Below are 26,667 nucleotides of genomic sequence, written 5' to 3'. Positions count from 1 at the left end.
GTATCTCGGACAAAGCTAAATATTCACGCTCGAGTACACCCACTACAACCTCCTATTGGCAGCGTTGAATTCCTGTTGATATCACAACAGGATGCCTTTAAAAAATGATAATCGTGTGCCCCAATCTAAAGTGTACATTACTATCGGCGCCACCGCGAGCAAAATGCTTCAATAGACAAGTTAGCGCGTATTGAGGCAGTTACTGAAGCAAGTGATATTTCAATCTTCTAAGCTATGTCCTGCTTTAAGCGAAAGATGACACGCAAAATACAATGAAAAATATATTCGAGCGCGCGACCTACTACGTGCCAAAAGGGTATCATCTACTTGGTAGCTTCGGCCATGGTGGCTCCGCCGTCGTTTCCAGGGACTTGCCGAGAGGAGGAGCCCCACCGTAGGAGGCCACAGATGTCGCAACCTTTTTTTTTTTTATTGATCAATTGTAGACTTACTATAGTGCAATAAGTCTAAAGCGTTGCCCATCTATTAGCCAGAAGTGAAATTACGGTTAAAGAATATGAATTAAGGATAATTTTGTTAGACTAATAATATTGATATTTATTTATTTATTTTTTTAATAATTTTAGAAAGCCTAAAATGATATTATAGCGCGAAACGTGAAATTTCGACCTGGCTAACGGTATCGAGAACTATCAGCCACTTCAACTCGTGCCCGAACCCCCGAACGGCTTTGTCACACCGACGTCCCGCAGAAGGCAAAACGAACATGCATTTGTGGGTATTCTTCGCCTGCAGGCATGCTTGCACAGCGCCCGTGCTTGATAAAGCCGATGAGCCAAAGTTAGGGCTGGAGTCTGCAATGTTAGGCTATGACGACGCTCGCTCGCTGGGCGCATTCTGTAGAAATGATCAAATTTTAAGCGGAGGAAACAGCACCCCAAAATCCGTTCGCCTCCTGAGTATTCAGCGCATTCGCTGTGACAACCCCGGTATTCCGTTTTGCATCACTGGCCGTTCTGTGAGCATTATCGTTTCAGTGCCGTGTGAAGAAAAGCAAAATAAAGTAATGAAAATAGTAAGCACCGGCATTCCGCGCCACTAAGAAGGCCGGAAATTGTCTGGACTGATTGCGTAGTACTTTAATAGGTTCGAAATATTAAAACAGAGAAGCCAGACTTGTACACAAACAGCGGTTTAACTACGGTTTCATTGACATGTCCTTGAGGCCACGTCAGACTATCTCTGCTGGATGCATCGCCCGCACACTGTTCAACCTCTTCTTTGGGTACGAGTCCGGCAACTAGAAATTTATTAAAGATTGCATTGCTGTTTTGTTGCCTCAAAACCACAAATTATATGTCTTGTCACCACTGTGGGCTGGAAAGTGTCTTGGAGCAGGTGACCCGATTTAGAAGTAGTGGTTTTCCCGGCCATGTTATCTTAAGGGCAGGAGATCAAGGTAGGGACTAACAGATCAGGACGAGGTGGCAGTGAGCGCCCTAGGCCGGCTCTTATTACTTACGCGTACAGATTTTGCCAAGGTATGAAGAGCATCGCAAAGCGGTACGACAGTAGGGTCGTCGTCCACAACAAAACACATGTCGCCCTTCACCACGTGCAAGAAGGGTATTGTGTACCGATTGCCGCTGGCATGCTGTAAAATGTACATAGGCCACACAGGGCGCTGTGTGTATTTGGGGCTCTGCGAGCACTGTAAGTTAATCGGCAGTGACTCGCAGGAGAACCTGCTTCCCCACTGTCTGATTTGCGAATGCTCGCTCCTGTTTCTAGGTGGATATCAGCTCATTGCGACCTTAAAGCCAATGAAAAAGCAGATGAAGCGGCTCGTAAATGCCACCAAAATCAAAGATATTGTTACGAAGCGGCAAGCCGATGAAGACAGCAGACAGAACATGACCGATGACGATGGTAGATGACGTTTAATGAATGTTCGCGGGCCTAGCGCGAGCGCTCCTGCCCGCGCCACTGCCTGCTTCTTCTTCCTTGTCGTCCGTAACATGACCCGGGGCCACCGAGCGATCGTCCCGATCGTGGACGAGGAAGTTTAGCGATGTTAATGATTTGATGGCATGATGATGGGCGTGTCTGGATGCTTGAAGAAGAAGAGGAAAAAGGAAGAATAGAACGGCTTGCCGGTACAATGTCTGATGCGTGGGTGATCCGCCTCCCTTGGAGCTGTCAACCATCCGTCACCAGAGTCCATGAGACCGATGGCTCGAGGTCACGTCGGGCAGCTTGGGCGGGGGTTGCGTGTTCGTGTCCATCGATTCCTTTGGGTCATTCGGGTCTTTCGGGTCCTTCATCTCGGTTCTGATTAGTATGTCTGTACTCCTTGTCTTCAGGTCCGGGCTGGGGGCTGGGCGGTGGTAGTTGTTCAGGTCTGGGCTTGAAGGGCTGGGGCGAAGCTGCTCGGCGATGTCCCTGGGCCCTCGGTGATTGTCCGGGCTTGAAGATGGCGTTGATGCTCCAAGGCGAGGATGGGGATGTCGTACGCCGCACCTCCAACCAAATGTTACGAAGCGGCAAGCCGATGAAGACAGCAGACAGAACATGACCGATGACGATGGTAGATGACGTTTAATGAATGTTCGCGGGCCTAGCGCGAGCGCTCCTGCCCGCGCCACTGCCTGCTTCTTCTTCCTTGTCGTCCGTAACAATATATTCGGGCCTTCACGAAATCTGATGCATCTCAATTGGCTAAGAAATTTGCTTCCGAAACAAAGTATCGACTTCGCAGCTTGCCGACACATCACTACCAATTTCTTTACTCAATTGACCAACCTCTAAGATCAAGACTCCTTCCGTAATTTCCTCGCCAACTATAAACACTTTATCACCGAGTTCGCTTGAACTGTGCATATACGAATGGCTTGCGCTACCGTTTCGGTGAAACGAACAGTCCACATTGTGACAACTGTGGCTCGATTGAAATTGTGGAACATATCCTACTTGAGTGCCCTGCGTACGCTGACGGGCGTGCGTACTGTGAACATAGCATGGAGAAGCTCATTCCTGTGCTTTTAATAAGCAACAGTGTTTTAGGTCACTTAGCCTGCCCTAGGGAAGAGATACTCACAATGAACGTTTTATTTACGTATTTGAAAAATGTTGGACTCCATGACAAACTCCAGATTCACCATGCATGTTACCCTCAGGCATTTTTAGGCGCTGAACTCTATAATTGGATTGTGCATTTCATCCTTTCATTTTATATCATTACTCCACAACGCACCTTACAACGTATTTAATGCTTGCATTTTATCTCCCCCTTCATTTCTTTTACTTTCCTGACGATTCTTTTTCAGTATTTACCTCCACAATTCCCCTTCCTACACAGAGTAACATGACAGCAAAATCTAAACGCAGGCTAAAATCTCTGTTTTTCATTAAAGGGTCTCTCTCTCTCTCGCTTTCGCTCTTGTTTTCAAGAAATGATGTTCTTTTCTACAAGCATAACTAGGTCACCCGAGAGGCTATGGAAGCCTATTGTATTAGAAAAACCTCCGATCGGTGCGTTAGTGCCCCTTCTGGGGTTCTGCTAAATAGGGAATTTCGCTACTTGGATTACAGGGTGCATCCCGCTCTTGAATAGTAATATTTGCCATGTATCACCTTGCGCACACGTGGGTATGACGTGTGCAGGTGAGATTTTATATTTGTTCTTCTCCTTCATTAGAACTTCAGTTGAGAGTCAGCGCTTGTAGTGTTGGCTTCTCGTCTCTGCCCTGTGTTTAAGTTTGGGGAGTTTTTTCATTATATTTTTTGAAGAAGCCATAAAATAGGCAGGTTTAATAAAAATGATGTGAGGAAGCGCGAAAAGTAAGGGAAGAATGCAATGCATAATAAAGTTTGTAAACTACTTTAGCCTTCTATCCAAACAAGGGAAATGTCCTAAATATATTATTAGTGATCACAGGGCCTACTACTGAGAATAAAAAACGAGAATGAATGAAGTGACGAGCTGAAAATGTATTGCCGAAGAGAGTGAAGAGAGTCAGAGCCTGAGGGTGTTTTGTGGGTGTCCTATGAAAATGATATGCAAAATAGAAGTTAGACGGTACCACAGTAATGAGAAATGAAAAAAAAAAAGCAAGGAATATAAGTGCTAACAAAAACACTTCTCGCAGAGTATTCCTTATATTGGAATATAGCAAATGCCTGAAAATAATTTGCCTGTAGACCAATACCCAAATAGAGCCGTAAACGAAAATGAAAATAAGCTTGAAGCCAGCAAACATAGCCAGTACCACCGCTTGGCGCCAAGTGTGACAGGAATTCTTCTTACAGATTATTACGAATAAAAAGGCAAGCACGAAATTTTAGTGGAACTTATCCCTGTAAACTATAGAAAAAGGCGCGGAAAAGCAGCATGTGGCTAACAAAATTTCTCTAGAAAGATTATCGAAGCCAGCTGTGGAGATTGTCTTCAAACTGAAATTTTTTAAACAGGGAACTTTCTTCATAGAACAAAGGAAAGTAATGAAACTCTGAAGCTGGAGTAGCATTGCCTACATTATCTCAAGCAGCTTAGCGTGCCTGAGTTTCTCGTTGCAGTAGCATAGTAAGATAAAGGCAAGCGTCAAAGTGAACAAAAGGGGAACCCTTGAGGCAATTCTAAAAAAAATCCTAAATGCTACAGATAATGTCCCATCAGTTTTAACAATAGGCGAGGGGGTGAAAATCTCAGAAATATAATCTGTGAAGAAAGCATGGAACTCGTATATTATCAAGGGAAATGACTGGAACTTTCAAGGTGGAAAAGTTAAACCTAACCATCACAAGGAGCTTACCGTGCCTGAGCTCGTTGTTCCAGTGCCCTGCGAATTAAAAGACCGCAAGGAAGGTAAATAGTAAACAGCGCCGCAGCAACAAGAAAAAAAAGGAACAAAAAAGACATGCGCCTGAAATCAACGCAAATCAATAAAAATAACATAATTGTACAAGCATATCATACGCAATCACTAGAACCATGGCTGCGATTGTCAATTATTGCAGTATGAGGAATATTTGAAAAGGGAATATGTAACGGAAATCAGCGCGGCAGCTTGAAATGAAAGGATACAAAATACGCGGATGCCAAATGTTTCCATGATATCATCCAAAATTTGAGTGTGGCGAACATATTAATATGTAATACGTGAACTAACCATTCATTGCTTACAACCACCACTGGAAGATGTTCAAAGCTGGAAAACATTATCCCTAACTAGAGCCATGAGCATACCATGCCTGGGCTCGTTTCGGTGCCCTTAAACTGTAGTCCAAAAAGGATCTTTTAAACTCATTGTAGTGCCATTGGGGTATTTAAAAATGCAGAAAAACTGCTAGTGGCCACAAAATATTCCTCATAACGTTGTCTGTATAGCAGAGGATGAAAATACTTCTGCAATAACATTTGCGAAAAAAAAAAAAGAATTCATCCCATAACAGTTTTAATGAAGAAGAAATGAGGCTGCAGTATGATGATGGACAGGCTCACTATCACAAAAAGCTTACCGTGCCTGAGGTTGCCGTTTCTGTACCCTATGAAAAAAGTGCAAGCAAGGAATATTGAAATGAAAGTAGCGCAGTTGCCCCCGAAGTAAAAGGCGTGAAAGAAGATTACTGTACAGAGATCTTTTCCCACCATTATACCGACATAATCATGTATAATTTGTGGAAAGAGCTTTCGCTCAATATAAGCATAAATGAAAACGAACAGAAGTTCCAAGATAAACATATCCTGCGCCATCACAAGGAGCTTACCGGGACTGAGCTTGTTGTTCCAGTGCCCTGAGAAGGAAAGGAAAAGGAGGAAACAAAACCGAACGTACCAGTGTAGAGCCAAGAAAAATGGCTTGTAAAAAGACAACTGCCTGCGAAAAGCTTCTACAGTTCCGTTGTAATTGCGAAACATGAAACATATGTATAAAAATCATTGTCTAAAAGAGAATACACAACATATAAACAGCAAAGGAAGCAAGTTGAACTTGCCAGGTGTCTTGAAATTAAATTTCATGAACCTAGCATTCATTCCACAGACATTAAATCGATATTAAAAGGAGCTGGGAAGCTCGAGTAGGATAGCTGACACGATCCCAAAAGTCTGCTGCGCCTAAGCTTGATGTTTCTTTGCGCTATGAAGAAAAGCAAGGGCATATAACTTTAACTTATTGGAGCGTGGCGAAGCAAATAGGCTCGGAAAACATGAAGTTAAGTGACTACAAAGCATGTTTCTTCACCATACCTTCATATCATAATATCTAAGAGTATTGCATAAGTATATATATGTACTTATAGGCATTTCTTCTCTAGAACCAAAACGAAAAATTTATACGAGTTGAAAGCTGGTGAAGTATAACCTAAACCATCACAAGGAGCTTACCGATCCTGAGCTTGTTGTTCCAGTTTCCTATGAAGTAAAAAGCAGCAAAGAAATGATACCGAAAGGGGCAATGTAACGCCAGGAAAAAGGTGCAAACCAGGTAAGTGTCAAAAAATATTTTGTATGTTTTCATCTTCAATTGCGCGCACAAAGAATAGCTCAGAAATTCATTGTGAACGAAGGATTAACACTACACGACCGAAAGAGGAAATAAAGAGCCGATAGAAGCTGCAGCAATGCAGGCTACACCACCAATAACGAGCTGACATTGCCCGAGTGGGCCGTTTTAGCGCTTTCAGAAGAAAATCGTCTACAGGGACTTTTAAAGAGGTTGTATCACAGTGGAATCAAAGAAATATGCATGAAGATTACAAGAGCATGCCGAATAGCTTTCATTATGGCACCGCTCTAGCCAAGGAAGACAAATATCTGGGATATATACTTCTAGAATAGAGCTTGCGCTTCGTAGAACGTTCAAGACAAATGAAAGCAGGTTGCAATCTCGTCTCAAAAAGCTGGCAGTACCTGAGCTTGCCCTGTCAGTACCCAATGAAGTAAAGCCTAAACAAGGAATTTAAATCGAATATACGCACTAGTTTCAAAGAAAAGGTGCGGTGAAAACAAGCTACAAAGAATTTGCTGCCGCTATGCTTTTGTTACCAACTATGGCAAATATAAAAAATAGAAATGTTGTGATAAATAAAAATATACGAAATATGATTGTGCTATACAAGCGGGCATTCCCTTTTTAGGAACGACAAAATAAATGCGTAGAAGTGCGAAAACAACAGAAGCATAGCCTGCACCATCACAATGAGCTTACCGCTCCTGAGCTTGTTGTTCCAGTTTCCTATGAAGACAAAGGAAGCAATACCAATAAAACAGTACGTTGCACAATCTATAGGTTCATAGAAAAAAGGGCATTCTCTTCACCAATTCCGAGTAAACGAAATGTCTTAGGAAGTCGTATGTGACCACAAAATTTACAAATCAACTGTCTTAATCAACTTAATCAACTGTCTTATAAGTCGTACCCAACAAGGCTGTCTGGTCAAAACTGCTCTATATTTGTAAGGTTTTCTTCATTGCATCGCATTAAATATTTGCAACAACGAGCTAGCACCTCCGGTGTCATTGCTGTGACTGTGGCTAGGTTTGCTGCGCTGTCGCAGTAGAACATGAGAATATCTGAATTTTTCGGATCGAATCAGACAACCACGCGAAATAAATCCCGTAGAAAAACTGTAATGGCGAAATGCCATTTACATACAGAAATAGGTTTCCAAGGAATCGACAGTTTAGCAGGAAGAAGCATTGGACAGGACGCGTAGGATTGCGCAGCACACTCTACATTATTATAAAAGGAGAACATTGTCAGCTGGAGCCTGTAAAACCACAGGCTACGCGAAGATGAAGAGCTTACCGAGCCTGAACTTGTCGTTTCAGTTCCCTATGAATAAAAGCGCGAGCAGGGCGTTTTGAGCGGAACGAAGCGCAGTAGCAACAATTAAAATTACGATTAAATGGAAGTGCTAACAAAATATCGTTATCACAAATTTATGATCATAGGCGAGGATGGCAAATGTTTATGAAAGCGTTCACTTCCAGGTAAACGGCAAAAACTTCACGGAAATACTAAGTTAAATACAGGTAAACAATGTAAGCAGGAGCTATCAGCAGCAGAGGACACCATTATTTCTCAAAATTCTTCCATTATTCCACCTGTTTACTAAAGCTCACTAATTACCCTTAAATGCCACCTTTCTTAGCTGTTTTAGCATTTCTCTTACCTTAGTTGCTTTGGGACGTTAAACTCCATACATCAAACCAAATCAAATTGTTTTAGTAACAGAGTGAAGTGGCAATTCCCAACTGGGAGTTCGAATTCGAGAACAAGCGATGTCACTTTAAAGAAAAATTAACGCTCAGCGATCGTTTCAGTTATATTTGGAGGTTCCAGATATTTCTGATATTGAAGCATGGGGATAATAATCCATAAGTTGGCACTTATGGTCATCTAAGGCGCTCAAATACTCCTCCGTAACTTGCTGGACATAAAAAGGGCATAAAGACAAAGCGTGGTAAATTTGTACATTATTTTGTTATTATTTCTCACCGAAGCCCGATGCTGGCCCCGTGGAAATTGACTTGCGAGTTTTTAATTCATTACGATAGGTAATAATTAGATCGCAAAAGTTACATTGCTGAAGAAGGCCCAGAATTTTACTGTTTCTTATCTTCTCCAGCAGTACTCCTGCTTGCGCACTGCACATTGCGTCTATCAGTATAGTTTATGACGCGGAATAAGCATTTGCCTGGCTTTCAGCTTCGGTGCCCGTATTCTACCTTTAACTTTCGATTCGTTTTCATGCGTTTCTTGCATTGTTTCGTTTGCGAAGTGTCGCTTGCGAAAAGATTCGCAAGTTACCAACACGTAGCCCAACTACAAGTACACAGAGCACGCAGTAGGTCACGTAAATCTGCAATCTACCAATAGTGGTTTGCTGCTCAATCTCACGTATTTTGCGAATATCGAATTTTCCTGGCGCCATTGTTCAAGCGATAGACAACACTGACAGTGCAGCTTCAGCACTGATGGTTCAGCCGTTATTCCGCCGAATATCTGCTATCGTGCAGAGCAGAAATGCAAGCACCAATTCAAATGGTAGGGGCGATTCTTAACATTGCTAAGCGAAGCACTGAGCACCTAGGCATTTTTAACTTGCGCCTATATATGAAATCCGTCAATGTAAGCCGTCAATTAAAAGAACCCACAATGCACCATAAACCGCAAATACAAGTACCTTGCAATGCTGGCGTCGCCTACCGCATACCCGTCTCTTATGGCAGATTCTACGTGGGGCAGTCTGGACGCTGCCTGAATGAATGGCTACGAGAGCATCGTACGCTGGTGGATTCATTGGCGGGAGGCGGCCATTTGGCCAAACATGGTAAGCGTTGCAGGCGTGTACCGTCCTTTGGTACCACGTGTGTGCTTGGTAGGGGAGGCACAAGGTTAGGCCGCGAGATAAGTGAGACCTGTCACATTGGCCGGGAACGTGGTAACTGTGTCAGCACGCCTTCACTTGCCTTGTCAAAAAAGAAGATATGTACCTCAGGAACAGTTTGCCAAATTTTGACTAGTGTTTGCTTGTATCGTTGTAACCAAGTGTGCGATGCGCCACCGATGTTAATTTATGTACTTTCCTGTCGCAGTAAAACCTCAGTCAATGTTTAGCGCTTGTCCTGTCTTCTATGTATGTGTCCTAGTTACATGCGCTAGTTTGTTTAATTAATGATAGCACACCAGCTAACCAAGCTTTCTGTCTTGATTGCAACCCACCAAAATGGCGTTGCTTGCTCGTTTCGACTTTATTCCGGTAGATGGCAGCATTTTTTGCGCAATGTCCATACGTTTGTGAAACGAAGAAAATGTCATTTTCTAAAGCTTTTCCAAACCTTCGTAACTGAAACAGACAGCACAAGACGGGACGTCATGTGGTGATGCGTGCAGTTGAAAAGGGCTCAGCTCAAAATGCAAGCGGTATTCATGGTTTTCAACTCTTTTGCACATTGTCGCAAGGGAAACACCAGTCATAGGCAACTCCATGTCCTTTATTTTTTGAGCGCGGGCACGGAATTGGGTTCATGGTGGTTCTATTGCTTCTATTTCAGTCATCTCTGGACACGACATCTCTTCAGTGTTTTTTACTTATTTCTTAAGCCCATTCATGGTTTGATACTGAAAAAGTGACGGATATCCTTGCGGTGCAAGGCTTTTAAAAATTATTTTCTTTGTTTGCAAAATTGACAAAACATCGCTTTGTTCATGGCTTAGAACACGTCATTAGGATTACACACTGAAACGCGATAATTACAAAATCAATTAGTGTGTTTTTATGCTTAGATGTATAGTTAAAGGGTGCTGCAAAGCGTCTTTTTTGAGCTTGTGTGTTTCTTTGAGCGAATCGTTTTTTGGTTGCAAGCTATCTTCAGCAATTTCCGAATTTGTTCGCTGAAACACGTGATGTAAATTTTGAACAGGGCAATAACTCTAACGACGTGTCAACGGAAATGAAAGGAGTTTGCCAGGTGGAGAACGAGAGCGTTCTCAATAACAAAACGCTTTCCATGCCTGAGCTCGCCGTTTCTGCACTCTATGAAGGAAACCGAAAGCAGGAAATCTATTTAAAAATTAGCGGAGTAGCGCCAAGGCAGCGGGCGCAATAAAGCAAATGCCCACTAATATTTTGCCACACCTACACTATCCTATCCGAGTATGGCAAAGGTCTAGAAAAATAATTTTTGAATACTGGACTTTTCAATTGAGCTAACAAAGGAAACGACTGGAAGTTACGAGATGGAGAATCACAGCATCCGTAATTACGAGGAGCTTACCGGGCCTGAGCTTGTTGTACCTGTAGCCTGTGAAAAAAAGGGCAAGGAATGAAGTAAAAAAAAAAAACGTCAAGATAGCTGGGCCCAGGGAACTGTCTTCTAGAAGATGTCTAGAAAGAAATTAAATGTATTGAAACTCATTGCCGAGTCGGCAAAATGTCTAGGAAATTATTTTTGACAAATTTATGCAGTATACAAAAACGCGAGGAGCTTAAAATGACTGATGTTGCATTTTCCCTTCACTTATGAAGAAACTCGACAGAAAAAAAAAAAACATTATATCGAAGGGTGTGTAGTGACAATCATGTACACTGTAACAAACTTGAAAGTGCCTCCAGTATTGTTAATTCATAGTCGTCGCTGTAATTGAATATGAGAGATATCCTGGAAATATAATTTAGCCAGTGATTTCTCTTCAAAGGGGTTTTAGCTGTAACAAAAGGTGGTTCGAAACTGGATAAGTATAGCCAACACCTTCGCATAAACCTTACCGTGCCTGAGCTTGCCGTTTCAGTACCCTATGACACAAAGGCAAAGAAAAGAATCTTGAACGAAAAATTCCACAGAAGCCTCAAGAAAGAAGTGAATAAAAAGACTAATGCCTAACAATCATTTTCCATCAATACAATGTCGCAACTGACCGGTGCAGTTGCCTTTGAAATGTAATTTCTAGAAAGAGCATTCACTGAGTGCACCCTAAAGTAGGAATAAAAGCAAGGACACTGATTCTAAACCACCATAAAGAGTGTACCGGACCTTAGGTAATGAAAAATAGTGAATAGTAACGAAACGAATCGGAGAGTAGCACTGGAGAGTCGAGGAAACAGGTGTAAATAAAAGTGCCAGAAAATGTTATCATGTTTTAATTGTTATCGGAATGAAAGCAAAGGGCCCTAGTAATTTGTTCGTGACGAGAGAATTTCGATCACAGAAACCTTGAACTAAAAAACGTAAACTGGAACTTGCAAAAATATTTTACATTACGACAAGGACGTTGGAGTGCCATAATATATTTTAGGTCCCTAGAGAGGAAAGTCCCAGAAAGAAATTTTGAAGAGGACGAAGAGCACAGCACCAATGAAAATCGGAAAATAATTGAAGTGCTTATAAAAAAATTCTGATAAATTGATCTATGTGCCTAAACATGATACATTTAAAGCAGGGGAAGAACCACTTTTAATATTACTAAACGCTTACCGTGCCTGAGCTCGGCGTTTAAGTAAACTATGAAGAAAATACCAAGCTTGAAATTTTGAACGAAAAGTAGCGCTGTAGAAACAAGAGAGAGAAAAAAAAATAGCTACCGATAATTGCCAACAATGCCTTCGCCGCCGATGATGGGAGATATCTTTTAGATTTATGTGTAGAGCTTTCACTTTCCATAGATAGAAAAGAACCGGAATAAAAGCTCGAATTTCGAAGAACGCAGCTTACACAGCTTACGTTGTCACAAGGAGCTTACCGGGCCTGAGCTTGTCGTTCCAGTAGCCTATGAAAATAGGGGAACAAGGCAATAAAAAGGGAAATAATTACGAGGGACTTTAGCGACTAAAGTAGTGAAAGGAAGCTTGAGTGCCGCACTCTGCTACGCAATATGCACTAATTAGCAATTATTATTTATCAATAATAATTAGGTGGGTAAATCGTTATTTACCTAAGTAATTATTTATTCAATAAAAAGTAATATAATAAATTACTCAATTGGTATTTAATTATTTATTAGTAATTGATCATTGATTGACATAGGGACATATATAAGGCACGTATTCACGCATACAGGGGTGGTGCTCTGTGTTTGGTCGAGACCTCTATGACGTCGTTCCGCCTCAACGAGTCAGAACGCCGGAGAAGCAGGACACATTCTGTCCACGATAGCATGAGCCATTAAAATGTTTCGCCTTAAAAAATGTTTCGCCTTAATACAGTAACTTCAAGAAAAAGGCGTGACGCACAAAAGGGCAAGCAAGTAAGCTTTGAGTTTTCACAGTCATTGCCGAAAAGGAAAAAAGTGTAGAGGATCGTATGTTCCCAGAGAATTTACACTACATAACCATCAAACGAAATGAATGGCAGATACCGTCTGCGAAAGCAGGCGGTGCCGCCAGAAGCTTAATATATCTAAGCTTGTGGTTTTAGTTTCTTATGGAGAAAGGTGCCAGCTAGGAATATGAAAGACGATGTTTCGCAGTAGGACAACGGGCCAATGAATGAAAAATACAAGCGCATACAAAATACGTCCCATAAACGTAATTGCTATAGTCGTTGATAGCAAACTATCCTTGAAATATTATTTGGTGCGCAGCATGCGTTTTATAGGTTTTTCAAGGGAAATGCAAAGAGATTGGAAACCGGAGGATAGCTGATGTCTTCGCGTAAAGCTTACCGTGCCTGAGCTTCCTGTTTCAGTAGCCTATGGAGAAAAGCCCAAGCGAGTGAAAGTAACCAACAAATTTCAAGCAAAAGGACATTAGAAAATACGAGGTATCTACAAATCACTTCGGAGCGCAAAACGTTCGCAGCCGAGCATAACATCTGTTTCAGAATTGCAATAATTGAATACAGCCTTCACTACTTGTAACAAACAGAGGAAATGAATACACTGATTAAGCTGGAGAAACGCTGTCTACATAGTATGAAGGAACTGAGCGGGTCTGTGGTTGTCGTTCCAGTTCTCTATCAATGAAAGTGCAGAGGCAGCAGATAAAAAGGGAGCTAGGATAGCACGCATGAAAGAGGAGGGGAAAAGAAAGGTGACAACGTATCTGCTCTATGCATTAATCGTCCTCGTGCAGTAATTGAAGAGACCTAGAAATTCGTTTGTGAGAAAATAATGTACACTACAGTGCGGTACAGTAATGCACTGTGTCAACTGGAAGCTGCTAATAACGGGTGCTTTGACATTAGAGAAAGCTCTGAGAAGCGTGGTCGTGCATTACATAGCAAGGTTGTACTCCAGCTGAGGTTTTTATATAAAGTGCACGAGATTCGCTTGAGAGTATGGATAAAAGTGCCTTTAGCGCAGTGCGCAATTTTCATAATATATTGTTGATTTAATTTGTTTTTCACGGAAACGAAGGCGCCGTATCTGTCTCGTTTTTCGGGAGATCATGGTCACATGGTCTCAGCGTGGGGAGGCCCCCTTTCAGGCCCAGTGAGGCCAAATCCGTACTTGCACCCCGAGTAGCAGAGCTCACTCGTGGTGCAAGTAACAGGCTACACATAATTAAAAAATAACTACGCCTGAGCATATATTCTTGTCCTGTGAAGGAGCGTGCTGGAAAATAATTTAAATGAAATCCAGAGCATAGCTTTGATAGAAACGAAGGTGTATGAAAGCACCTGCAAAATATTTTTGGTAAATATATTTCGATAGTCCAGAACTACAAATGTCATACAAACATAATTTAGGAACAGTTCATTCGTCATACATTGATGAATAAATTCAGATAAAATCAGGTCGGTACCTGTAAAGGGGCAACCGCCACCTTCATATATAGCTTACCGTTCCTGAACTCGCCATTTCAGTAAGTATTAAAGTAAAGCTCGAGCAAGGCATTTTAAACAGTCATTTTGCACCATTACGCGAAGAAAAAAAGAATAGAAAGTACTACAATTAAATCTCCAACTGCCATTGTAGCCGAGTATGGCGAGTGTATCAGTCAAGTAATGGAACTTTTTTTTCGTATAAGTAACAAAGAAAACCAGTAGAAGTTGCGAGTTGGGGAGGCATAGCCTGTGGCGTCAATAAAAGCTTACCGGGCCTGAGCTTGTCGTGCCAGTAGCCTATGAAGAGGAGAGAAAGCAATGGAGTAATAAAGAAAGCAACACATCAGGGCCAAAGGAAACGGCATGGAAATAGAAGGTGCCGACAGTAATTTCTACGATTATATTTACATTGTCGACTAGGCGAAAAGACTGGACAGTAATTTCTCCACCGAGAATTTACACCATTTACCACCAAGGCAATTGAATGACGACTGGGAGCCACAGTGCAGTTTAGACAGAATCGAAGAGGTTACAATGCCCGAGTTTCTCATTTCACTTTCCTATTAAACAGCGACAGTAAGAAATTCAATCGAGGTGCAATGAAGTAGAAATAATAAAAAATTATAGTACATGTACTGGTTCCAAAGTAATATGCAACCTAAATTAATCAAAACAACAGGTGACAAAAGTTTCTGAAATAGCTCCAGAATATAAGCTATGAATACGTTGCCATAATAAACAGAAGGAGACTCCGAGCTGAGATAACGATAGCCGACACCTTCGAAAGAAGCGTACCGTGCTTGAGGAGGCTGTCTGAATACCGTGTGAAGAAAAGCCCAAGATAGAAATATTTAGCGAAAAAATTCACTGAAGGCACAAGAAAAAGGAAATATTGAGACGCCGCGTAGAAATGAGTTGCCAACAGTACACTTTCAAAATCCATCATGAGATTGTCACTAAAATGAAATATCTGAATACAGCATTCACTCTGTACAAAGGAAAAGGAGATGAATATTCACGGTAAGCAAGATAAACTCAACCTAAAAAACTAAATCGCTAACCGTTCCCGAGCTTGTCATTCCAGAAGCCTATGAAGTTTAATGGAGAGTAAGCAAATGAAATGTAATACAAGATATTTGCTCTGAGGAAAGTGATGCAAATGAAATGTCTCGGAATTCATTTCCGTTTTCATCAGGATTGCAGAGTAGGCAAGGCATCTTAGAATTTCTTTGTGAGGAGAGCATTTAGACAATAGAAGCGTGAAAAAGAAAATGCCTGCTGGAAGCTATAAAAAACTAAAAAAAAGGACGTTACTATGCCTGAGCTTATTTCAGTTCCATCTATGGGAAAGTGCCAGGAAACAAAAATTAAATGTAACAACGCGTCGAGCTCCTTTGAAAAATGCATAAAAAATACAGGTGATTACAAAATATGTCTTATAAATATATTTCCATAGACGTCTATTGGAAATACCTTAGAAATATAATTTTGAAAACGATTATTCACTCCGGAAACGTTTTGACGGAAATGAAGGTAGTTTGCAAGGTGGAGAGCAACAGCCTGGACCATCAAAATAAGCTTACCGTGCCAGAGCTTGCCGTTTCAGTACCCTACCAAGGAAACACCAAGCAAACACTTGAAATAGAAAGAAGTGCTATAACGTTCAATTCACAGAAGTAAAACAGGAACCGTTTCGAAGTTTCCAGCTGAAGAAGCATAACCTACGTATCACAAGGAGCTTACCGGTCCTGAGCTCGTCGTTCCAGTTGCCTACGAAAAAAGAGCAACCAAATATATAAAAAGAAGAGAGGCACAATGACACCAAAGGAAAAAGAGTGAGAGTAGAAAAGTGCCCAGAAGTATAATTTAAACCTTCATCATGATTACAGAAAAGGCAAAATGTCTAGCAAGTCGTCATCTCTCCATACAGAAGTTTAGTGAAAATCCAATGAAGCAAAAGGAGGCGCCAATTAAACCTTCATAAAGAGCTTACCGTGCCTGAGCTTGCCGTTTCAGTACCCTGTGACGAAAAGCCCATTTGAGATATTTTAAATACACATTTGCTGCATAGCTCCAAGAAAAATGGATAAAAAACAGTACTCTGCATAGAATGCTCAACACTGCCATCAGAGGAGAGAGTTGGGAATGTCTACGGAATATAATGCATGAATACTGCACTCGTTTTGTAGTAATAACAGAGAAAATGAACGAAGTCCCAAGCTGGGGAAGCGGGGAAGCGCAGGCTAGACCATCAAAAGGTGTTTAACGGGCCTGAGCCTGTCGTACCGGTAGCCTATGAGGAGAAGTGCGAACAATGAAGTGAAAAAGAAAGTACAATAGTAGAGCCGTAAAAAAAAGGCACCAGAAATACGATGGCTACGAGTAATATCTGAACCTTCATCCTCTCGGTCGAACAGACAAATATCTAGAAAGTATTTCTCCACATAGATACACTCTACACCAACGCGCGTGAGGTGATTACAATGGCTGAGCTTGTAATTTCAGTTCTTGTATGAATGAAGGGACGAGATAGAAATTTTAATCTAAGTGCAATGTACCAAACCTATGGAAAGCGTCAAAAGTATGCAGGAGCCTAATATATGCTCAAACAAAACTATTCTCCGCAGTTGAAAATGCCAAATATCTTTGAGCTATAATGTGCTCCAGAGCAACCTCTCCGCAGGTGGTTCAGCGGAATTCAAGCAGTCCCAGGCAAATATAAGAATAGCCACCACCTTTGCGAAAAGATTACCGTGCCTGAGCTTGCTGTTTCAGTACCCTATAAAAATACACCAAGAAGACGTTTTCAACAAAACATACCGCAGTAGCCAAAAGAGAACGTCGATATGGAGAGCAATGCCTAAAAACGATTTTCAGGCATTAGGCCTTAACAACCGAATACGACAATAGCCTTTCGAATATAATTTCTGAATACAACATGTATTGTGTTCCCCTCAAAAAAAGAGAAATCAATAATTTTAGTGAGCGAAAGAAGCCTATCCTACACAATCCCAAAAAGCATACCGGGCCTGAGCTTGTTATTACTGTAGTCTATGAAGAATAGAGGGGATCAGGCTAATGAAAATAAAGTAGCGAAGTAACACTTATTAAGGATGTGTGAAAAAGGTGCCAACAAATATATGTACATTATCATCGAGATTGCAGAGAAGAAAATGTGCCAGAATGCGATTCTGACGAGATAATTTAGGCTACAGATGCAAAGAAGAAAACGGTGAAATGGAGCTGCAATGCCTTTCTGCACTAAGTGGAACAGGTTACCATTCATGAACATGTTTCAGTTCCCTTATAAATGGAAGCAGCACACGAAGTACTAAACGCAAGAAAGAGCATAGCTCAAATGAAAAATGCACTAACCAAGGCAGTGCTTTCATACCATTCTCATAAAAATAAAGACAACGCTGGCCGTGGATGTTGCCATAGAAACATAATTTTGGAATCGAATATTAATTCCACAGAAGCTGCAATGGGAAGGAAACAATTTTTCAAGCTCGAGAAGGAACAGCCTTCACAGAACCAACCACGAAAGTGAATAGAAGCTGTTGGCTGGAGAATCACATACTACGTTATATCAAAGAGCTCAAACGGCCTGAGCTAAAAGGACTAGAAGTACTAAATACCAGAGCAAGCACTGAAGTAAGGAGATAGCAGCCCAGTAGCGCCACTGAAAATATATGAAAATAAAAGCAAATAATACGACTTTTCTGCCCTGCCTTCATGATTGCCCAGTAGGCAGAATGTCAACATATGGTTTATTCCACAGAGATGTACTCTATACAATCTAGATGAGCTTGTCATTCTTTTTGTATAAGTGAAAGCGCCATCAAGAAAAATATACGAAAGTGTTGTGTAGTAGCAGCAACAAAGAGTGTAACGAAAATGCATATGCCTACTCATTTGTATTCGTAGAGTTTTTCGAAACGTAATTTGCGGCAGAGAATTCAATCAATAGGTGGCTGAGCGAAAATGAAACAGGTTCGAATCTTAATAATTTTAACAGGCCCATTCACAAAAAGGTTACCGCGCCTGAGCTTATCATTTGAGTAGCCTATGAATAAAAGAAAATTATAGAATATTAACGTAAAATGCCGCACACGGTTTAAGAAAAAGTGTCATTGAAAACCCAAGCGTCCACACATCCTACACGAATACAATACCTTCGCATAATTTAAGTATATAGCATTCACTGTGAGGAACTAAGAAGGAAATGAATATTGTTTTTAATCAAATAGGAGAATATCCTCCATCATCACAAAGACCTTACCGGGCCCGAGCTTGTTGTTCCAGTTGCCTATGAAAATAGCAGAGAGCAATCAAAGGAAAGGAGCGTAGCATATTAGCGCCGACGAAGGCTATGCAAGATTTTTTAACAAAAGGACAAAGCGCTAACGACACATTCACAAGAGAGAGGACACGGACAAGCGCTCATGCAAGAAAATGCCTACAAATATATGTGTGGTTTTATAGAAATTTTAATGGTCGTTAGGTGTCTTAAAAACTCATTTCTCAATGGATACTTTTGAGGAAGGAAGCAAGCAAGCAAAATGTTGAATGTAAGCTACAAAACGTTACAGCAAAAGTAGGTGAATTTTATCGCGCCTAATTATATTTCGGTTAGCTTTTTTAGCTTTTAAAGACGACCGCAGAATTTATTAAACCCAACAAAGATCATAGCTCCAGAGTAAAATGCAGAAACAATTAAAATTCTTACAAAATATTTATCATAAATATATCTTCATAGCCGGGCACGGCAGTTTCCTAAGAAGTATAATTCTAGAACCGTACCATAAATCCACAGAAGGTATAAAGGATTAAAAAAAAATTCCAACAACAACAAAAAGCTTACCGTGCCTGAGCTCGTCGTTTCAGTACCCTAAGGAGGAATCCCAAAGTAGGAATTATTTTTAAAGTCCGCAGGTGTATAGCGATAATATACTGACGTAAAAAAGGCAAGTTCCCAAAACATATTTTTCAACCATTACGCTATCAACCACGCACGGCAATGATCTCAAACAGGAATTCTAGGTGCCGTGCTCGTTGCACAGTCCCAACAACGAAAAGGAATGTAAGTTTAAGGCCTGGAGAAGCAAAGCCTCCGCCATGACAAAGAGCTCAATGGACCTCAGTTTAAAGTACCATTACTGGCACTTTAAACTGAGGTCCATTGAGCTCTTATATTACTATAAGAAGAGCAGATCCATCACTGAAGTAAAGATATAGCAGCACAGTAGCAACATTCAAGACGTCTTGAAAAGCGAAGGTGGCAGCAAGTAATTCCTACACTATCATCTTGACTGCAAAGTAGGCAAATTGACAGAGGTACAGTCTACACCAATACAAAAAGCCTACAATGAATGAGCTTGTCGTTTCAGTTCTTCTATGAATACACGCGCCAGAAAGAAGTTCAAATTTTGATGTGGAACAGTAGCATCCATGAGAATCGTGACAAGAATGCAGGTTCCCACAGTATCGCTAACAGAAATTTATCGCCGTATTCGAGAATGACAAATGTTTTAGCACTATAATGTTTAGCCACATTATTCTCTACATATGGGGTTCAGCTGAATTTAAAAGATGTCCAATCTGGATAAAAATAGCAAAATCATTTGCACAAAGCTTACCGTGCCTGAGCTTGCTGTTTCTGTACCCTACAAAGAAAAGCGCAAAAAAGAATTTTGAGCAAAATATGCTGCACAAGGCGGAATAAATTCCGCAAACATTGCCATAGTTTTCGACTTAAGTGCGTAAATTGCGGGAGAATTTAAGTAGCGCCATCTGCTTCATGGGGTTTACACTACTGGAGCGACTTAAAACCAGCTTCACTATGTCCGGTGGGTGAGTGGTTGCGCACTGTGACGGCGTTGAGAAGGGCGGTGTTTTGCGTGGCACACAGGATATGCATGTGTTGCAGCCGCATCTTGCCGCATCCACCTATATGGCGTCTTCGTCGGCAGAGTAAGTGACGTCTATACCCTGGGCTCCGGTGTTGGGCTGTATTGTGTGCCTCGATGAGCTAAGTGATGGCGTTGAAAACTCCGAGCTGCAGGAGTCGCTGCGTGCTGCGTGCTGGCGAAATGGAGCAGTCCCATTTCCGCCTTGTATGACGAGCAGATATTGCTCTTTACCGCCTCTTGGTCTTTGCGACAGAAGTGGTGATAGGGGAATGAATACACAATTCTACTAAGGAGAAACGCTTGTATGAGGCGGCAGAGTGCGGCCTCCCGCATACCTCAGTGGCTAGTGGTGATGCGGGGGTTGAGACCATTTCTTTGGTTGGTGGTTGTCAGGAGGCGTTGGATGGCTTCTGAGGTTTGCGCGTTGTTTTGTACCATAATACCTAGCACACGCGTGGTCTATACGGTGGTAGGAAATAGGTGTCGATGTGAAGAGTCACCGGGTCTTGGTGGTCGGTGACGAGTCGGTGAATCTGTCTATTCCTTATGAGTTCGGAGTTACTGGGCGAGCAAACGAGGCTGCTTGTTCAAAAACGTGTACAGCGTCGGTTGTCTGTTGAAGTGGTTGTTGTATCTCCCCGTCCGAGTAACAGTTGGTCCAGAGGGTGATGTCGTGTCCGTAGAGTGAGTGTTGGATGTGCGGCATGGTGTCCAAAATTGGTGGAAGGTTTCGCATAGGGATGTTGACAACTACGGGGACAAGGCTGTCCCTTGTGGTGTGCCACCGGGTGCCCCCAATAATTTCGGAAACGAGACGCGTGTACTCGCTTCCCCACCCTGACCGACTTCGTTCGAATGCCAGTCACAAGCTACGCACGCTGGAAACCATTTCATTATTCAGCCATTTGGGGAATACAACCCCGTCTATGAAAACGGCAACCACGTTGTGCGCGCCAATCAGGCACACATCTGCTAGGGATCCAAACGTAACCCTCTTCCCCCCCCCCCCCCCCAAAACAAAAAACAACAACAACAACAACACCAACAAAAAAAACAACACATTACTACCAATTCCTTCCACGGAGAGGTAGAATCAACTTCTATCAAAATAAGAAAAGAAGACAGATCTGGCAGTCATTTCTTGGGCCCGAGACGTCGTCCCCACCTGGCAGCCTAAAGTTACGAGTAAAGGTTTCTCTCCCTCTTTCCTTATGTCCGGTATATTTCTTCGTTTTATCAGTTATTTGATTTTATAAACGTGTGCACCACAATATCACTAATTGTTTGAGACAAACCGGAAGCCCCTGGTCCAAACGATTCACCATAATGTAAAGTACTTGAAAAGCTCCTCTCTAATGCATGGTTTGGGGTTAAAAATGTCGTCGGCGAGAACCTCCCACATATTTATATCTGTTGTAGGACGGCATTGTACCCGCCATCATTTCGGTGGTTCACGACGGCTGTTGTGACGCGCGTCTATCTCTCTCTGATCTTTTTCTCTCTGTCTTCTCTAATTTCCTTTCTGTCCGCACGAGGCAGCGGAGGCGGCTCGGTTACAGAGTCAGTAGCAGGCGCCTGCATTTTTCTTCTACAGTCGCCACAAAAACATATATTGTTTTATCTCAGTTAGTTTATCTTAGACACATGCCAGCTTAATTTTCAACACTTTTAACATTTTGCGACAAGCGGGAAATATTATTTGATGATGATAATGATGCTGATATGTGGCTTTCCCCATTGAATTGGGGGGGGGGGGGGGGGGGGGAGCACAAAAATGTACCCTAGATCCTGCAATACGCGGTGGTTCCAAACGCGCTTTCAATAGAGAATGCTTTTCAGTAGAGAAGCAGCGCCATCTACAATGTAGATGGGTACTATTATTGCTAATTAAAAAGCACATTTATTCGTTCTACCAGGTATTACATCGCAAAAACGTGAACATCTAAACGCAAAAATTCGTTCGTCATCTTCTGCGATCCTACATGACAAATAGCTCTGCCATAATGACCGCCCAAATTCCGCCATATTGATGGCTTCTACTGGAAAGGTAGTCGGTGCGACTCTAACACACATCTAAGAATTTCTTTCGATTAGTGGATTTATTCTTTAGAAGGTGTCAAATCATTTGCATTAAGTTTAATATTCTGCATGAAATGGAAGGCTTCCAAACTGTATATAAATTGAGGTCCTCAGAGTGGTCCCATTTCGATGGCCGATATTCGGACACATATGCAAGGAATCGAATTTGCGATTATCAGCGAAGCGCTATGAACTTGCTGTGTCTAGTCACCTTAGTATGGCAGCTTGATATCTATTTGATTGGCTTCTCGCGACCGCGATATGACACGCGCGCGACTTCAGAAATAGAAATTAGTAAGAGCTAATACACCTAAAATCATTTAGGAAATGGATTCCAGCAGATCATTTCCAAGCATGGCAACTTAACGACCAAGCATCGAAATCACCTTTGAAATATATTTTATGAATAGCGATTTCGTATGAGCAACTAAAAAAGGAAATTAATATTGGTGGTCAGGAAGAGAGGCACTGCAGATGAAGTTATGTGATGTTAGGAAGATAGTGAGAGACCGGAAAGCGTGGCGTGACATGGTCCGTAGGGTCACGAAGAGTCGGACACGACTGAACGACTAAACTGAACTGACTGGTCAGGAAGAGAAGTTTATACTTCACCATTACAAAGCGCGTAAAGGGCCAGAGCACGTCGTCCTAGTTGTTCACTACCCTATCGACTAGAGCAATCAAACGAACCGATATGTAGCAGGGTATAGCCGAGGAAAGATGCGTGAAAACATTTGCCTACAAATATATTTAAGGTTCCATCGAGATTGCACGGTTGGCATGGTGTCATAGAAACTCATCTTTGACTAGGGTATTTAGATCATAGCTTCAATTAAGCAAAAGCAGAATGAATATTTGAACACTTTTCTTTTGCAACGGGAGGACTTTAAATTGCCTAAGCATATGTGTAGTAACATATAAAATAAAGCGGGAGGAGGAAATGTGAAATGGAGCGAAGCGCAATGAATAAAAAAAGTACTTACAAAATATAAACATATGGGCGTAGCCCGATATGACATTTCGTCAGAAATAAAATTTTGGAAACGAGCCTCAACTCCACAGAAGCTTCGAAGGAATGAAGTTTGTAGAGTGGACAACCACAAAACGCTTCCCGCTCATGAGCTCGCTATTTCAGTACTCAATTAAGAAAATCGAAAGCAGACAATACTTTTGAACAGTAGAGGAGTTGCAACCAAAAGACTCGCCAATGAACTGTAACAGCCCACCCCTCATGTAATACCCCACTAGAGGCATTTGGGGTATAAATAAATAAATAAATAAATAAATAAATAAATAAATAAATAAATAAATAAATAAATAAATAAATAAATAAATAAATAAATAAATAAATAAATAAAAAGCAAGCTGCTGTCAAATATTTCCGACCCTGCACTACCACAATCCGTTGGGGCAAATATCTCAAAAACTTCATTTTAAGCTAGTTTTCTTCCTTATTAGGTCAACACAGATCACCAGTTGAAGTTGCCAGTTGGAGACATATACCGTACGTCGTTACAAAGAGCTTACCGGGCCTGAGCTTGTAGTACCAGTAGCCTATGAAGAGACGAGCGTGCAGTGAAGTAATAAAGATAGTAGGACAGCTGCGCCACAAAAGAAAGGCATAAAATAGGATCCTTTCAAATAATTTGTACACTGTCATCAGCACTATACCCTACAGATAAGCCTAATATCAAGAAAATCTTCGTTTTTTTACAGAGATATAGTCTGCAACAACACAAGGAGCGTAAAGGCTCACTTCTCATAGGAAATTTAAATGGCTGTGAAGTGCAGCATCCCCCAAGAAATGTGTAACCAAAAAGAAGGTGCCAAGAGAAGTTTACAGTAGGAAATACGAAGTACATTTGAACTGCGCAATTTTGCGGCAGTTCGCACTCTTCATAGGCGGTTCAGTAGAATTCACAGGAGGTCAGAGCTGGATACGAATAGCCAACACCTTTGCAAAAAGCTTACCGTGCCTGAGCTGGCAGTTGCAGTACCCTATGGAGAACCGCGCAAGAAAGAAATTTTAAGCGGAAAATACCACAAAGGCTCTAAAAAAACTGCATTATGGAGTCCAGTGCCTAAAAATAATTTCCAAACACTACACCGAAAAGGAGTGTCGCTGTTCCCTTTGAAACGTTATTTCTGAGAAATGAATCGCTTTTGCTACCCGGAGAAGCTTATTATGCATCATCGCAAAGAGCTTACCGGTCCTGAGCTTGTCGTTCCAGTTGCCTATGAAGAATAGTGGAGTGAAAGCGATTGAAAATGTAAATAGTATAGTACACACAGCAGAAAGCAGAGTGAACACAAGTGCCTACAAATGTATTTATATTTTATTCGTGATCGCAGAGTGGGCGAGGTGTCTTAGAATTCGTTTGCTAGAATTTAATTTGGGCTACTCCAGCATGATAAAAAATGTCATAAGGAAGCTTCGAATGCTTTCTACGAAACGCAAGAGTTTGTCTTTAAGGAAAGCGAGAGCAGAAAATGTCAAACATAAGGAAGCGCATATAGTCATTGCAAACTGCAGCAACAGTGGAAATGCTTGCAAAATAATTCTAATAGCCGAGGACAGGCTTAGACATATATTTGTGAATCAAGGAGGCACTGAGCACAAACGTCTACGGAAATGACAGGGGTATGCGAGCTGGAGAAGAAGTTTACACAATCGTACAAAGCTTACCGTGCCTGAGCTCGCCGTTTCAGTACCCTATGATGAAAACCCATAAAGAGGAATATATATTTTTTTAAATCTAGAGGAGTAGTGCTTGGCAACAGGCACAAAAATGCAAGTTTCTCCACACTTTTATTTAAGTTACATTACCATATTATTATATATCAAATGGCCCAGAAACAATTTTTGAATACTGCATTTTGTCACTGAACCAACAAAGGAACCGTGCATGCACATATCTAACCACGTGACCGTTAAGATTGCCTGCGTCACCACAAGGACCTCAATGTACCTGAGCTTGTTATACAACTTGTTTATGAGGAGAAGTGCGAGCGATAAGGCAAAAAGAATAGTAATGTAGCAGCATTGAAAAAAGCACGAAAAAAAGCTGCTAACAAGTAATTTCTACACTGTAGTCCTCACTGTGTAGCAGGAAAAGTGCCAAGAAAACCCGTTTCCCAGCCAGATACAGTGTACACAAACATGAGCCGCTTACAACGCCTGACGTTGTCGCTTCCTTTTTCCAAAAATAAAAGAGCCACAAAGGTAATCAAATAAATATGTAGTGTAGAAGTAGCAATGAAGTGTAACGAAGATGTAGATGCCTACGCCTTAATACCACAAAACCTTTTTCGGAACAAACGTTTCGCAAGATCATTCTTACAATAGGTTCTTAAGAATAAATGAAAGACGGTTTAAAGTCTCACAAGTATAGCCGAGAACTTCGCAACACGATTACCGTGCCTGCTCAGAGGAAAATGCCGAAGAAAAGAAAAAAAATGCTGCACTCAAGTCCCTACGAATAATACCCGAAGAATATTCTGCACAACCGACTAGGCGAAGTGACTTTGAATCGTAATTTCCGGATAGAGACTTCATTGCGAGCAACTAAAAAGGAAGTGAATATTGTTTTCAAACAAACAGAAGGATATCCTCCACCAATACAAATATCTTACCGGGCCTGAGCTCGTAGTTCCAGTTGCCTATGAAGCACAGTAGAGAACAAGCAAATAAAACATTAACTAGCATAATAGCACCGAGGAAGGGTACGTGAAAAAAATCTAAACTATTTTACCATTTTATCTGAATTGTAGTGTTGGGTATATGTCTAGAAACTCATTTGTGCATCTAGAATTTAGACCACAGAAGAAAAGGAGAAAACTATCCAATGGAAGCCAGAAAATTTGTCTATACAAAGGGGAATGAGTTACAGTACCTAAACATGATTGTGTGACCTGCCGGAAAGCGGCGCCAGAATTATTTCGTTGCAAAAGAGCGCATAGCTCCAACGTAAAATACAGGAACGGTTGAAGTGCTTACAAATACTTTCTCATAAATATATCGCCATAGCCTGGAAAGGAAATTGCCTTAGATATATAACTGTAACCTTGAACAATAACTCTCCAGAAGCTTGAAAGGAAAGGAAATGAGTTTGCAGTGCGGAGAAGATCAGACTTGAGATCTGTAAAAAGCTTACCGTCCCTGAGCTCGCCGTTTCAGTACCCTAGGAAAGAAACCCCCATCAACGAATGTTTTTACCAAGACCGACTGAAATACAGACCTGCACAAAAAACAGGGTCCTATGGGACCTCGTGCGCCAACTTTCGTTACCTTTCTCGTCGTTGAGGGCGCTCGGTTGACCTGTTCGTCTGTCATTTTCATCATCATCAAATCACAAATTAATATAAACAAACTGTACCCAAATTAAAAAAAAAAAAAGATCTTTGGCCAGGGTATACTTCTAAAATTTTGCCTTTTTGTATTTTAGC

General features: G+C 41.5%; 1 protein-coding gene across 1 annotated transcript in view; it reads right to left on the bottom strand.

Moving 5' to 3' along the window:
• LOC146181258 (uncharacterized) overlaps nucleotides 1-26,667 on the bottom strand; it is a 104,793-nt gene that overhangs the window by 65,563 nt on the left and 12,563 nt on the right. Inside the window, exons 3-7 of the mRNA XM_084575741.1 lie at nucleotides 19,870-19,896; nucleotides 18,513-18,539; nucleotides 15,974-16,000; nucleotides 12,207-12,233; nucleotides 10,745-10,771 (exon numbers count right to left, since the gene is read on the bottom strand). Of these exons, the coding sequence (XP_084431867.1) occupies nucleotides 10,745-10,771; nucleotides 12,207-12,233; nucleotides 15,974-16,000; nucleotides 18,513-18,539; nucleotides 19,870-19,896 (135 nt within the window). The remainder of the gene's footprint in view (nucleotides 1-10,744; nucleotides 10,772-12,206; nucleotides 12,234-15,973; nucleotides 16,001-18,512; nucleotides 18,540-19,869; nucleotides 19,897-26,667) is intronic.

This window comes from Amblyomma maculatum, chromosome 8 (assembly GCF_055883805.1).
Source record: "Amblyomma maculatum isolate TAMU_Amacu chromosome 8, ASM5588380v1, whole genome shotgun sequence".
Lineage (NCBI taxonomy): Eukaryota > Metazoa > Arthropoda > Arachnida > Ixodida > Ixodidae > Amblyomma > Amblyomma maculatum.
Note: the sequence above shows the minus strand (reverse complement) of the source record. Positions and strands in the feature narration are given on the sequence as shown.